The sequence below is a fragment of the Peromyscus californicus genome, unplaced genomic scaffold (genome assembly GCF_007827085.1).
Source record: "Peromyscus californicus insignis strain IS unplaced genomic scaffold, ASM782708v3 Scaffold_13__1_contigs__length_99412109, whole genome shotgun sequence".
Lineage (NCBI taxonomy): Eukaryota > Metazoa > Chordata > Mammalia > Rodentia > Cricetidae > Peromyscus > Peromyscus californicus.
Window position 1 is genome coordinate 98,814,270 of NW_026294424.1, and position 14,838 is coordinate 98,829,107.

Genomic DNA, 14,838 nt, shown 5'->3' on the forward strand with positions numbered 1-14,838 from the left:
GCGGAGAGTACACACGGAAATCCGTAGAGGAGGGAGGGTGGAACCTGGGGAGTGAGACTTCCGGTGGCGCAAAGCGTGTTGGGATCAGTTTGCGGCAAACCTCCTTCCCGGCCTGTGGCGAGACCACCGTTAGCGCCGCTCCAGCTTCCGCAGCCTGCTCTTGCTCAGGCGGCCGCGGTCCCGCCGCGCGCTCCGGCTGTTTTCGGCCCCGTCCGCTTCCGTTCCCAGGCAGCCGGCGTGCGTCCCGCGCGGCCTCGGCAGACATGTTGTGAGGCGGCGGCGCGGGTGCCCGAAGGATGGTTTGGCCGAGGCGGCGGCAACCGCTGCTGGTGGCGGCGGCCGCGGGGGCTCCGGCTCTGTAGAGCCGGGCCTGCTGGGTGTCCGCCCGGTACTGCGGCCGGGCGGGGACTGCTGGGTCTTGCGAGCCGTTTAGGTCCGGTTAGACGACAGCGACAGTCCGTCTGAGGCGGTACGAGGGAGCTTCTCCAGCCCCTCGGACGTCCAGCCGTGGGAGTGGTGTCCCCAGAGCCCTCAGCACCCTGACCTTCCCTTCAGACTCGCACTAGAATTTCCCACACAGTGGGTATTCTTGGCCCTCGAACCCGCTCCTTCCTCGTTTCTACACCCTCTTAGTTCTGAGCTTCCCCGACCCGGTCATCCCTGTCCGAGGGCAGCCTTTTGAGAAATCTCCGTGGAGTGGTGGTGGACCAGAGTCGAGAGTTTAAAAGTTGGGGCTTGAAAGACAGGAAGGTACGATGGCTTCCTCGTCTGGCAACGATGATGATCTCACTATTCCCAGAGCTGCTATAAATAAGATGATCAAAGAGACTCTCCCTAACGTCCGGGTGGCCAACGATGCCCGAGAGCTGGTAGTGAACTGCTGCACTGAATTCATTCACCTTATATCTTCTGAAGCCAATGAGATTTGCAACAAGTCGGAAAAGAAGACAATTTCACCAGAGCATGTCATACAAGGTAAGTCATTTGTGTGGGACTTTGCTTAAATGAAAGTCCGGGGGAACAGTCTTACTAATATCATAACCACTTAGTGTCACAGAGCCCTTATTCCATTTCACTACTAAGTAGTGCTAATGAAAAAGTCACAAAGGGGCTGGAGAGATGGCTCTGGTTAAGAGCACTGGCTGTTCTTCCAGAGGACCTGGGTTCACTTCCCAGCACCCACAAGGCAGCTCACAACTGTCTGTAACTCCAAGATCTGACACCCTCACACAGACGTCCATACAGGCAAAACACCAATGCACACAGAATAAAAATAAGTAAATTATAAAAAAGAAAGAAAAAGTCACAAAGGCATAGGAGACAGTTCGTACCTTAAGAAAATACCTATGTAGCATTCTTTGGACATTTTTCATTTTTCATCCGGCTAATGCAAATAAGGAAAGCAAACATTAGGCTCAACAAACATCCTCAACTAGTATGGTTTGCAGTCAGGTCTTAAAGCAACAAGAATTGCCACCCGAGAAAGTAACCTAAAAGTTCTCTCTTGGAAAGTTAAATTTTAGACAGAACTTCAAGCATGAGTTGAGTCAGAGAGTACCTCATCCTCACCTGACCCTTTTTACCAGTGTAGAGGAAAAGATTAATTTTGAACACACGAATAGAAAAAAACTTTTGGGCTGTGGATGTAGTTCAGTGGTGCATCATTTACCTAGCATGCATAGGTCCTGGGTTTGATTACCAGCACTGAATTAAAAAAAAAAAAAAGTATTATTAACATGAGTGTGTCCATGTTGTAAAGTTTATTACTTTCCAAAAAGGGAGTCTATTTTTGCTTTTAAAAAATGGTAAAGTGCCGGGCGGTGGTGGTGCACGCCTTTAATCCCAGCACTCGGGAGGCAGAGGCAGGCGGATCTTTGTGAGTTCGAGGCCAGCCTGGTCTACAGAGTGAGATCCAGGAAAGGCGCAAAGCAACACGGAGAAACCCTGTCTTGAAAAACCAAAAAAAAAAAAAGTTAAAGTGCTAAAACAATCATCACGAGGTTCCCAAAGCACTCCTGTAAGAAAAAGCCAAGTGCCACATTTTCTTTTTGACTCCAACTTTTATTGTTTTGTTCTTTGAAAATGTTTAAAAGCTTGTACAAGTTATGCCAAAGGTGACGCCAACACCCCCCACCCCACAAGTACTGGGCCTTGCCTGAACCTAGGTCCTGACACATGCTAGCAAGTACTCTCTCATTTCCCTGTGCTTTTCCCATTAGGATGTGTATGTATATTTAAGGTTTTATTAAAAAGCACTTCTAAAAGTTTCAACAATTTCTTCCTTATCTTGGAAAAGATTTGCAGTAGGAATTTGGGAGACTTGATGGTTGCAGGGAAGGGAGACAAAAGTACTTTTGGCAATTTTGGGAGAAATGCTTTCTGTGGCTTTTCATGAACTCTTAAGAGAAAGTTGCATTCAGTTTGAGGCAATAACTTCTATTTTGTAATAATCTAGTGAAATTAAAACAATTTCTTGATTATTTTTGAAGTTAAACACATTTAATCATACCATGTATGATTGCCTTTTTATAATTTAACTTTTAAAATTTTACTTTTCAGCCGGGGTGGTGCACGCCTTTAATCTCAGCACTCGGGAGCCAGAGGCAAGTGGATCTCTTGTGAGTTTGAGGCCAGCCTGGGCTACAGAGTGAGTTCCAGGACAGGCTCCAAAGCTACACAGAGAAACCCGGTCTCGAAAAACCAAAAAAAAGAAATTTTTTTTACTTTTCTGTTAAGGGCAAATGGAGAACACATCTGTTCAGATTGGCCATATCCATTTTCCACTGTCAGGATTGTCAAAAAGATCAAGTGATTCATTTTTGAGCTTTTATCCTGTGCTGAAGGTAGTTTTAAAGTACACCCTGCTGTACTAAGGGTGTCTCTTAAGGCTGAGTATTTAGCATGCCAGAAGTCAATCCCAGCAGAGAGTGGAGCCATGGTATATATATATATCTCACACACACACACACACACACACACACACACACACACACACACACACATACAGAGTGTGTGTGTGTGTGTGTGTGTATAATTATGTTACATGCAAAAGTGCTCTGCTATTTCAATACATAGTCTACAACCCCTAAGAATAAAGCACCATTTGTTTTTTTTGTTGTTGTTGTTTTTCAGGGTTAGGAGAAGCAGGATGCTAACAGGATCTTCCTGTGTAGCCCAGCCTGGTCCTCTTCCCTCAGTCTCTTGAATGCTGGGATTATGGGCATTCTGTAATCCCCATTCCCTGCTGTTTGTTTGGTTCTTTTTTTTTTTTTTTTGTGTGTGTGTGTGTGTGTGTGTGTGTGTGTGTGTGTGTGTGTTAAACTTAGGGCCTTCTATGTGCTAGGCAAGCTTGTACGACAGAGCTGTATTCCTAGACATCTACTTGGTTCTTGACTCTGTTTTTTTGGTTTTTTTTTCCTATTGGTTTGGTTTGCTGAGTATTAAGAAAAATGGAAGCCAGGTTGTCTGTTTTTATTTTTACGTTGTGTATTTGACTGTTGTCCTAAGTCTTTGAGAAGATTTCCTAACAAATAGCTAAAATTCGCCGGGCGGTGGTGGCGGACGCCTTTAATCCCAGCACTCGGGAGGCAGAGCCAGGCGGATCTCTGAGTTCGAGGCCAGCCTGGGCTACCAAGTGAGTTCCAGGAAAGGCGCAAAGCTACACAGAGAAATCCTGTCTCGAAAAACAAAAAAAAAGCTAAAATTCCCTTTGACTCTTCTTAAAGGAAAAGAAAAACCACTTTTGTCAAGCGTCAGCACTTTAATGAAAACTGTAGAGGATTTCAGTAGGATCTGCCTTAAATATTTGTTTGTACCACAAAAGTGATGATTGTTTCAAAAATCTAATAACACATTGTCTTGGGGGAAGGGTCATTTTTTTTTTCTAGGATATATTTAGAGTTCTGATTGACATGATGATTGAATAAAAATGCAGCTGTAGCAAGCAATGTGCTAAATAGTTCACTTTTGGAATATGCTAACTTAGTTCAATGCATGACTCAGAAAGTTACAGTGAAAGACTGTTTTCTGTGATGATGGCAATCTACTGATGTTAAAAACTGTGAATTGACCTGTTGGCACTCATAAATGTACCTTTTTCCTGTAATGTTGCCATTAAGTATGTAAGAGGGGCTGGAGAGATGGCTCAGCGGTTAAGAGCGCTGACTTGCTCTTCCAGAAGACCTGGGTTCAGTTCCCAGCACCCACGTGGTGGCTTACAACTGTCTGTAACTCTAGTTCTAGGGAACCCCACACCCTGACACTGTGACACAGACATACATGCAGGTAAAACACCAAAGCAACCAGATGGTGGTGGTTTACATCTTGAGGCAGGCAGATCACTGTGAAGTCAGCCTGATCTACAGAGTCCTAGGCCAGCCAGGACTACACAAAGAAGCCCTATCTCAAAAAAAAAAAAAAAAAAAAAAAAAAAGTATATAAGAATATCTATTGTTTTGCTCCAATTAGTGTAAATTTTATACATTTGTAATTTCATATGTAATTGCTTTAAGGGTTTTTTTGTTTGTTTTCTTGAGCCAGGATTTCTCAGTATAGACTGGGCTGGCCTTGAACTCAGATGAGCATGCCTCTGCCTCCCTAGCACTGGGATTAAAGGAGTGCACCACTGCACAGCAGAGAAATTTTTCTTTTTTTTAAAGGTACATGTTTTAGGTGTTTGAAGTATATCCTTACTGAGGAACTCTGAGAAGCTGGTAAAATTATGGTAGATACAACCTTTTCAGATTGCTTTTCTGTGAGATGCAGAAGTAGGTAAGTCCTAAGCCAGCCACCTAGTAAGACCTGGTTTCAAAAAAAAAGTTTTTCTGTCAGCATTGATTATTTAGGAACAGAAGATATATATGTATGGGATAATAATATACAATTTTGTGGGGTTTTTTAACTTTCTCTCTGCATATATATATACATATATATATATGTATAATTATATATATTGAGAAATTTGTTTATTTTTATTTTATGTGTATTGGTGTTTTGCCTGCAGGTCTGTCTGTATGAGGGTGTCAGATCACCTGAAACTGGAGTAACAGACAGTTGTGAGCTGCCGTGTGGGTGCTGGGAATTGAACCTTGGGTCCTCTAGAAGAACAACCAGTGCTCTTAACCACTGAGCCATCTCTCCAGCCCGTTTTTTGTTAATATACATATTAAAAAGGTTTTCATGGTGAAGTTTGGGTTTGTAGTAATAAAGTTAATTAACTACACCTCACTTCAGGCCATTTCACCTTGTTGCTACCTAGCTTTATCTTACTAGAGCAAATTAAACATTCTGAGGCACTTTTGTAAAGTGTGGATATGAAAGACCCCCGTCTGGAGTCTTCCCTCTGGAGAGACCCTCGCCCAGAGATCACACCGAGACCACAAGTCAGATGCAAACAGCAAGAGGCTTTATTCAGGAACACGGGTACCCGGGGCGATACAGTCCCTCCAGAGGCTGAAGAGACTGGCGCGACGGGCTGGAGTGGAGGGTTTTTATAGGGTTGGGCAGCGGAAGGGCGGGTACAGAAGCAGGAAGCATAGTTTACAGGGTTCTGATTGGACGATTCGTATGAGGCCAGGTTCAAACTCAGGACAGCTCGTGGTTTTTCCCCGAGCTCGACACGCCTGCTGACTTGGCTCTTATCCAGGGTACAAGTTGTTTTTCTGACCTTTAGTTACTTTTCAGGCCTTGCTCAAAAATGGCGTTAGGCTAAGCAAGTATGCTGGGGCCCTTCAGATAAGAATTGAAATAATTTTATTACCAAATAAATATATAAATACATAAAGTACCATAATTTAGTTAAATCTTTTTTTGTTGTTGTTGTTTTAAGTAGACTTGGCATTAAAAATCACAGATACATAAATAGAAAGTTTTTATCTATTGTCGATAGTCTTTTATTTCATTACTGGTTTTTGTGAACACATATTCCTAAATGAGTTCTAATATGTTCTCTTGCCTTATGGGATGACAAACAACACTTGATTATAGATATAATTCACAAGTATTGAAAATCAGATAGGGTTTAAGAATTTTATAAAATATGCTACAATAAAGCTAATGTGGAGGCCTTTTATCTTAGCATTTAGGAGAATTGTTTTGAGTTTGTGGCCAGCTTGAGCTACATAGTAGTACCAGGCTAGCCTGGGATAGAGTGTGAAACTGTCTCAAAAAAACAAAACAAAACAAGCTGGATGTGGTGATGCAAGCCTTTAATCCGTAGCACTCGGGAGGCAAAAGCAGGTAGATCTCTGGGAGTTCAAGGCCAGTCTGGTCAACAAAGCGAGTTCCAGGACAGCCAGGGCTGTTACACAGAGAAACCCTGTCTCGAAAAACCAAAAGAAAATAAAAATAAAACCAAAATCTATTATTGTTTAACTTTACAAAATGATGTCATTTACAGAGCTCAAATAAAAAATTTTAATTATATCATTCTTTTGCATTTTTAACCTGTGCTACATTATAAGAAAAGTAACTGAAAGTAGTCAAAGTTAGATAAAGTTACTGAGGATATTCTGCCAATGAGTTTCAAGTTGTTTGCATTGGAGGGGTATTTTCTTTTTAATATCAGTCCATAAATACATTAAATAGTAAATACATTAAAATAAATCACTGAATACAAAATTTAAAAATTCATAAATTAAACCTTCAATTTTTGTTTTAGATCAAACAGGTATAAAATACTCTTATTGTTGTTAAAGATTCTTAAATGCTTACTTTGAAACTCTATTTTTTAAAGTATTTATTTATTTTTATGCGTATGGATATTTTTCTTGCCAGTATGACTGTGCACAATGCATGTGCAGTACCCACAAAGGAGGGTATTGGGTCCTCTAGGACTGGAGTTACAGATGGTTGTGAACCACCATGTGGGTGCTGGGAATTGAACCTAGGTCTTTTGGAAGGACGGTCAGTGTTCTTAACTGCTGAGCCATCTCTCCAGCCTCCAGAATTTCCACTCTTAACTGTTACAAGCAACAACTATTATAACCACAACCTCTGGTAGAAGTCCTTGGACCATACTTTGAGTAGCTTTGCTCTAAAGCCTAAATGTCAATGTATTTTGGAAAGTGAATGTGAATTTGGGAATCAGGGAAACAGTGATTGCAGAGAAATTGTAACATAGAATAAGAATGGTACATGCTGTGTTGCCTAAATAATACCAATATTTGAAATTCGCACTATAAACTATTTGTTTTTTACAGTAGGATTTTTTCTTTTCTGGATTTTATTATTTTTCTTTTTTTCTCTCCCCCCCCCATTCTCTGTCTCTCTCTGTCTCTGTCTCTCTCTCCTCTCTCTCTCTCTCTCTCTCCCTCTCTCTCTCCTTCTCTCCCTGTCTCCCTCCCTCCCTCCCTCCCTCTTTCTCTTTTTGGAGACAGAGTCTCACTGTATAGCCCTGGCTTGCCTGGAACTCACAGATCTGCCTGCCTCTATCTGCCTCAGCCTCTGCTTCCTGAGGGATGGGATTAAAGGTGTATACCACCATCCCTTTTATTATTATTTTTTATTTATTATTTTTCTAAAAATGATCTTTTTTTGGAAATGCTGCTAAAGATTGAATCTAGGGCCTCATGCATGTTAGGCAAGTGTACTACATCCACAGCCCAAGGTTTTTGTTTTCCTTCTACTGTTTCACACTTGCTTACTGAATATTGCTAAGCATTTAGCATTGTGGTAGAAACTGGTTAGATTATAGAAATAAATGATAGTTGGTCCTGAAGTATTTCCTAGTTTTTTGGGAGTGCTGTACCATGGATGACATGATTGTCAGGGGTCTTCATGCCAGGCCAGTGAGGCAAGAATATTTTGACTTACACTGTCTTGCTGTATTTTAAGTGAAAAATGTCACATTCTTCCCTCCCACAAATAAGAAACTAGAGATTGCTGATTTGTGTGTTGTTGTTTTTAATCCAAAATGTGTTTGTTGGGATGATTCCTTACTAATTCAGGTGCTTTTAGTGCTGCTGCTTCCTGAAGTAGCATCCTTCTGTCATCCTTTACTGCCTATAGGCTGACAGAGAGGACAGCGGAGCAGCCAGTACTGAAGAAATACTACTATTTATGCATGGGTAAAAAACGGGATTTTATAGCATTCTGGGAATTTCACATCTTTGCAGTAGGAATTGGGGCTCTGCACCAGGTGCACTTTTTTTTTTCTTTTCTTTTCTTTTTTTTTTTTTTTTCCTTTTATTTCCTCTTGTCTTCTAGAGAGGAATAAAGAAGATCCTTTGCCAGAAGCATGTTCTTGTAGGGAGGTTATCACTGCTGGGAAAAGCTGATTTGTGTACTTTAAAGGGAGCTGTATATATTTTTTTCTTCTTGAATCTCAATAGCTGAGATGCCTACTTTAGCCTCCTGAGTATTGGGACAAGTGTGGTTTTTTCTTTTTTTTCTCCAGAGCTGAGGACCGAACCCAGGGTCTTGCGCTTGCTAGGCAAGCGCTCTACCACTGAGCTAAATCCCCAACCCAGGGACAAGTGTGTATTACCACTCTCTGTTGGTACACTGGAGGAAAGAAAAACTTACTCTTTCACCCTGTCTTTCTGTAACGTAGTATGTGTTCCTAGCCTACTTTTTTGTAGTGGGGCAAACTATGCCATTAACCAGTAAATTACAAATGTTTCCCTTTTTTGTATTCTTTCTTTTTTAAAAAAAAGATTTATTTATTATATGTGCAGTATTCTGCCTGCATATATGCCTGCAAGCCAGAAGAGGGCGCCAGATCTCATTACAGATGGTTGTGAGCCATCATGTGGTTGCTGGGAATTGAACTCAGGACCTCCAGAAGAACAGCCAGTGCTCTTAACCACTGAACCATCTCTCCAGCCCCCCCCCCACCCTTTTTTGTATTCTTTAAGAAACGGACAGACTTAATGGTGCTTGATTTACTATGAGTGGCATAGGAAAGATATTTTTCTTACTCAAACCACATACGTTCTTGTAAGAAATTTTAAAAGAGGGAAACATAAAGACTGTCTTGAAATGTTCCATTAGTTTTAACTAGTCTCTAGTCAAATATTAAGGAAGTAGATGAGTATGGGGCTGGAGAGATTGCTCAGAGGTAAAGAGCGTGGTGGTGTTCTTGCAGAAGGACCTGTATTCCTACACATCCATTAGGTGCTTCACAGCTACCTTTAACTCCATCTCCTAGGGAATGCTATACCTTCATCTCTGGCCTCTGTGGGCACTACACTCGTGTACAAATCTCTCTCTCTCTCTCTCTCTCTCTCTCTCTCTCTCTCTCTCTCTCTCTCTAGCGCGCACATGCGCGCGCACAGACACACACATATATTAAAAACAAAAATAAAACTTAAAGAATAATGGTTGATAAAAGTATTTGTCTTGGCCACCCAGATAGTTGCTAAATAACTGTCTCCCAAGAGGAAACTAACACAAAAACAGATGTTACATAAGTGAGGGAAAGCTATATTTTTTCATCTTTCATACTTCCATTTCTGTAGCACTAGAAAGTTTGGGCTTTGGCTCGTACATCAGTGAAGTAAAAGAAGTCTTACAAGAATGCAAGACAGTAGCACTAAAAAGAAGAAAGGCCAGTTCTCGCTTGGAAAACCTTGGCATTCCTGAAGAAGAATTACTGAGACAGCAACAGGAATTATTTGCAAAGGTAAGTAATGTTTTAAATTATTTCATTGGAAATTTACCAAAATCAAGGGTTTTTTGAAAATCACTTTATAAATCAATACCTAGAGTATTCTTTCTCTAGCTCATTGCTTATTACAGAGTCTGATGTTTAGAACTTGGCCAATTTGACTCTGGTTCATGTAAATGATTGCAATAACCAGTTTTCTTTCTTTCATTCATTCTTTCTTTCTTTTTTGAGACAAGGTTTCTCTGTGTAGCCCAGCTGTCCTGGAACTCGCCCTGTAGACCAGGCTGGCCTTGAATTTAGAAATTCACCTGCCTCTGCCTCCTGAGTGGCTGGGGTTAAAGGCATGTGCCACCACCACCTGGCTGCTACCAGATTTTATTATGAGTGGAATACAAGGAAAATCTGATTAACATTTTCTGTGTAGCAAGGTATTGATCTATAGCCCAAGCTGGTTTTGAATTTATAGTCTTCCTGCCTCAGTCCCCCAAGTACCAAGATAATAGGAATTGTACCACCAAATGTCATTGTATTTGAACCTTAAACATTATTAGGCACAAGATACAGTGCTGTTTAATAAGAAGGGCTAGAAAGAGTTCTGGTTAAGAATGCATACTACTTGGGGCTGAAGAGATGGCAGTGGTTAAGATCACTGGCAGCTCTTCCAGAGATCCTGAGTTCAATTCCCAGCAATCACGTGGTGGCTCATAGCCATCTATAATAGGATCTGATGCTCTCTTCTTGCATGCACATGTACATGCAGATGGAGCATTATAGACATAAAAATAAATAAATTTTAAAAAAAAGAATGCATACTACTCTTTCTGAGTTCAGTTCCCAGCACTCACGTTGGGAGGCTCCAAGGAGATCCAACACCTTTGGCCTTTGAGGGCACCAGTACTCATATGCACATATCCCCTACAGACACATACATAATTAAAATAATAAAATAAATCTTAAAAAATAAACTAATAAGAAAAACATTTTCCAATATTTATTGAGTTCTAAACATTGGTTAATGATATTACCAAGCAATTTGTATATATTCATTTAATCCTCATAAGAATCTATGAGGATTATGTAACATGGGTTAGCGAGATGGCTCAGCAGGTAAAGGTACTTGCTTGCTTATTTCTGGACTTTTCCATTTAATATTTGGTTGATTCCAGGTAACAGAAATCATAAAAAATGAAACTATATATGGGGAAATCCTTGTACTGTGTACAGATTTACAAAGTACATCTGCTTTGCTATCTGAAATCCTCATTGGATTCTACTACCAATAGAGGCTAGTGTAAGCAAATAGGCCTTGCTTCTTTTCTTTCCTCTTCCAGTTCCTTTGACCAATCCAGGAACAGTTATTTATGTATTAGGTCGTTTGAGACAGGATTTCACTTGTAGCCTAGGCTGCCTCTGTCTTCCAGTGCTGGGATTAGAAGTGTGTGCCACCACACCCAGTTTGTCTTGTAGTCGGAACTGAATCCAATATGCATTTTCTTCGTTACAGAACCAGCCTGAACCTGTACCCTTCTTGGGTGTAGGTCCCCACAGGTGAGGTCTCCATGCTTTCATGCTTTAGCAGATATACCTGTTCTTTGGAGATCTGAGTTCAGTTCTACTTGATTGTTCCTCCAGACATAAGTTTTAAATGTTCTTTCCTCTTCTTTTGTTCCCGGATTAGATTGGTGACTGCTGCTTGTAGCTAGCGTCTCTTAGTGTCTTAGTGTTCTTTGCTTTTTCAGTTCTTTTGCTGTTAGCAGTTTTATGTTTGGTTAACAATCTTTTTTTCTTGTTTAAATAAAGAAAGACAATGAAAATGTAAAAAGTATACCATACATTTGAGAAACATTTTATGTTCTAGGTTTCTTTTGAAGCATGAATTATAATAGGAACTCAGAAGAAAATATCAGGGTAGCTGTTGCATTCACTATGGTATTTTTTCCTAACTGTACAGGAGACCTTTTAAGCCACAAATTATGTTTATAAGAAAATTATAATTGAAGGGACAAGAAAGAAAAACAGCAAAAAGAGCCAAAGAGCAACTAATGTGATTCCCGCCCCTCCCCCGCGCCCCCCCCCCCCCCCCCCCATCAACCTTTTGTTTGTTTGTTTTTGTAGCCCTGGCTGTCCTGGAACTCATTTTGTAGACCAGGCTGGCCTTGAACTCAGATTTGCTGCCTCTGCCTCCCAAGTGCTAGGACCAAAGATATGTGCTACCACCATCACCACCTGGCTCTATAAACCTTTTTAAGTCTGTACATCACATGTGTACATTGCAGAGGCCAGAAGAGGATGTTGGATCCCATGGAACTGGAGTTAACAGATAGTTGTGATCTGCTATGTGGGTGCTAAGAATCAAAACCAGATCCTCTGGAAAAGCAGCCAGTGCTTTTAAATGCTGAGCCATCTCCAGTCCCTCTATTAACCTTTTCAATTTCTTTAGTTGAACTAAAAATATTAAGAGTTCTTGTTTTCTTGATATGTCATAATTACATAGTACTTGGAAAATATCTACATTTGATAAATAAGTTTGTTAGTTGGTTTAATTTACACTTAACCAAAATGTGTACGCTTGTGTGTATGTGTTTAATTCATAGGCTAGACAGCAACAAGCAGAATTGGCCCAACAGGAATGGCTTCACATGCAGCAAGCTGCCCAGCAAGCCCAGCTTGCTGCAGCCTCAGCGAGCGCATCCAATCAGGCAGGGTCTTCTCAAGATGAAGAAGATGATGATGATATCTGAAATTCACCATCTCGGCTTTTGTTTCCTCTATAAGAAAACAATGAAAGAAATGCTTATCTGTAATTGTGTATGCATCTTGGTGGACTTACCGTTGGTATTCTAGAGACATCTGCTGTCAGGTTTCAACTACTGTGCTATACATGTAAAACTGTCTCTTTGAACTATTGTAAATTTAAGGTTCAGTATAAGATCAACTTTGAATTTGTAATGGTGTTTCTGGAATCTAAGAGCAGTGTGAATCCTTTATTTGGTCAATAAACAGTATTACAGAAAACTTCAGGTTTATAAAAATACAGTGAAATTTATACAGATCTCTTAATCTGTATTTGCATTTTCTCTGCCCTTTTAACTGAACTAAAATTAGAATTTTATATTGAGATGGGGCATGGTATGATGCAGAATACATTGAATCAGGTTGGCGAAAAAAGTTCAGTTCTATATAGTGTCTAAATTTTTGTTGTCTTTTAAAGTGAGTATATATATGCAGGCAACAATTATATATGCTCAGATAAATATACTTGCTGAGAGAAAAACTTAAGACATTCAAAAACTAGGAAGGAATTGAATTCACTAGTAGTTGTATAAATTTGGTGAGTTATGTTTTTGATTTTGTTACTGTTTTGTGTAGCAGTTAAGACTAGTTTTATTATAGTATAATTTATCCTGACCTACACTATGCCATTTCATAGACTGGCTAATCTTGAAGATTGTCATGATTCTTACTATTTCACTCCAGTTCAGTAATTGTTCATAGTATTACTTGCATAGTTCATGTTTATGTCATTTGAGTATATAGGTGGGATTGTGAAACAGTTGCTTTGGGTTCCGCTGGTTTAACTGAGGCTCATGGATATTCAGACCTTTGCTAGGGGAAATAAATGAAAGCTAATGAACATGTTTGCTCTGAAAGAGGGCTTTAAAAATATTATTTAACATGTAGTTTACTTATTGTTTGGTTTTGGCATAGCATTTACATTTTCTTGACTAGGTGGCCTAAAGAGTCCAGTGCTAACTTTTGATATGGCATCATTGTCCCCATCATCATAATTGATAGCTTTAAAAGTTTTGCGTTTGATTAAAAAGTGTCATAACTGACCAGCCCTATATGAAGTGTTAACTTGCTTATTAAAAGGGAGCAGCTTTAATTTGGTTTCAGTGAATAAAGTGTGGTAATGTTTGTGAGAAGGATCCAGTGTATTTCTAGAAATGGTGTATTGCTTGTATTTTGGAAACAGAAAAATGCCACCGAAGGTAATAGCAAGTCATTAAATTCCTATGTCAGTTGCCAAGTTATTTAAATTTCTGTATTCACCAAGCTCCAGAAGAGACTCTAACTGCCAGGATTTTAATTTTAATTGGAGAACTAAGTAAAGTTTATAAGTATTAGATTTCTTAATATTCATATTTTGCAGTTTTAGAAAAAGGGATATATTGTTATGCATTTATCAGATACATATACTTGCCCAGTATAACAGAAAAGGTAGTAAAAAGGGTAGTAATTTTGCTGAATGCTTTATGCTGAAGTTATTTCAAGGTATTTCATGGATATGCCCATGAAGTGTTTGGAAAAAATAGAAGGAATCGTTTTTTTTCAAGAAGGTTAAGTACCAAAGGTAGGTAGTTTAGTCTACAAAAATAAGTTAGTCACTGTTGGCTTTTCTGATTTGTACTGTAACATTCTTTTACTTTGTTTTAAGTGTATGTTTCTCAAGTAAACAATTTAGATATTTTTCCATACCTTTTTCTTTCTGATGCAGACTTCAGGTTAATTAATATTTTACTGCATCTGATAATGTATTATATGTTTGAAGCCTAGTGACTTTTCATTTTGATGTTCTTGTGATTTCATATGCTGTATTCTTCAAGCAATAAAATTCTGATGTGTTTTATAAATTGTTTTTGTATTTAATGATTATAGTGCAATTTCTGTTACCATTTTCACTACTTTTGAGAATGTTAAGTACAGAAGACACTGGTTATTTGGTATGTAGTACCCCCTTTCTCATTAGTTTACTGCTATTTCAGAAAACAGTTTTGCTGCTTTTTGTAATGTCCAGATATGGGCACAACAAAGTTCATTAAACAGTACCTTGTTTTTAGCATCTAAAAGTCACAATTATTTGTTGCTTTAGTCATTAGAATGGTTTAATCTTAGAAAAACAAAATCTCTAATTTTTGAGAAAGTTATTTACTAAATATTTTCCAACTTTCCAGTGTTGTACGTGTGTCCCATCACATATAGCCAAAAGGGGACCTGTTTTTAAAACTATGTATATCATATATGCAGGAGAGGGCACAGATTAAAGTTTTGCAAACTAAACATAGTCCTCAGATAAAAACATAGGACATCATGAATATCTTTCAAAGTCCTTGTTCATGTCTCCTCTCTTCTCTCTCTCTCCTCTCCTCTCTCTCTCTCTCTCTCTCTCTCTCTCTCTCTCTCGGTGTATATGGGTGTTTTTCCTACAGGTACGTCTGCACCACATGTGT

The 14,838-nt window shown here is 39.5% G+C and overlaps 1 protein-coding gene across 1 annotated transcript; it reads left to right on the plus strand.

Annotated features, from left to right (window-relative positions):
- Nucleotides 1–107: 107 nt before the first annotated feature.
- On the plus strand, nt 108–14,241 carry Dr1 (down-regulator of transcription 1). The gene is made up of 3 exons (XM_052735712.1): nt 108–975; nt 9,459–9,622; nt 12,202–14,241. Exons 1-3 carry the CDS (start codon nt 756–758, stop codon nt 12,346–12,348), a joined length of 531 nt encoding a protein of 176 aa, XP_052591672.1. The 5' UTR covers nt 108–755; the 3' UTR covers nt 12,349–14,241.
- The last annotated feature ends 597 nt before the right edge of the window (nt 14,242–14,838 follow it).

What these genes read in the sequence shown, in the direction of transcription:
- Dr1 (XM_052735712.1), top strand. Translation starts at nt 756, where the DNA reads ATGGCTTCCTCGTCTGGCAACGATGATGATCTCACTATTCCCAGAGCT. An exon ending in ACCAGAGCATGTCATACAAG is followed by an intron (nt 976 to 9,458) that starts GTAAGTCATTTG and finishes CCATTTCTGTAG; the next exon opens with CACTAGAAAGTTTGGGCTTT. An exon ending in AACAGGAATTATTTGCAAAG is followed by an intron (nt 9,623 to 12,201) that starts GTAAGTAATGTT and finishes TTTAATTCATAG; the next exon opens with GCTAGACAGCAACAAGCAGA.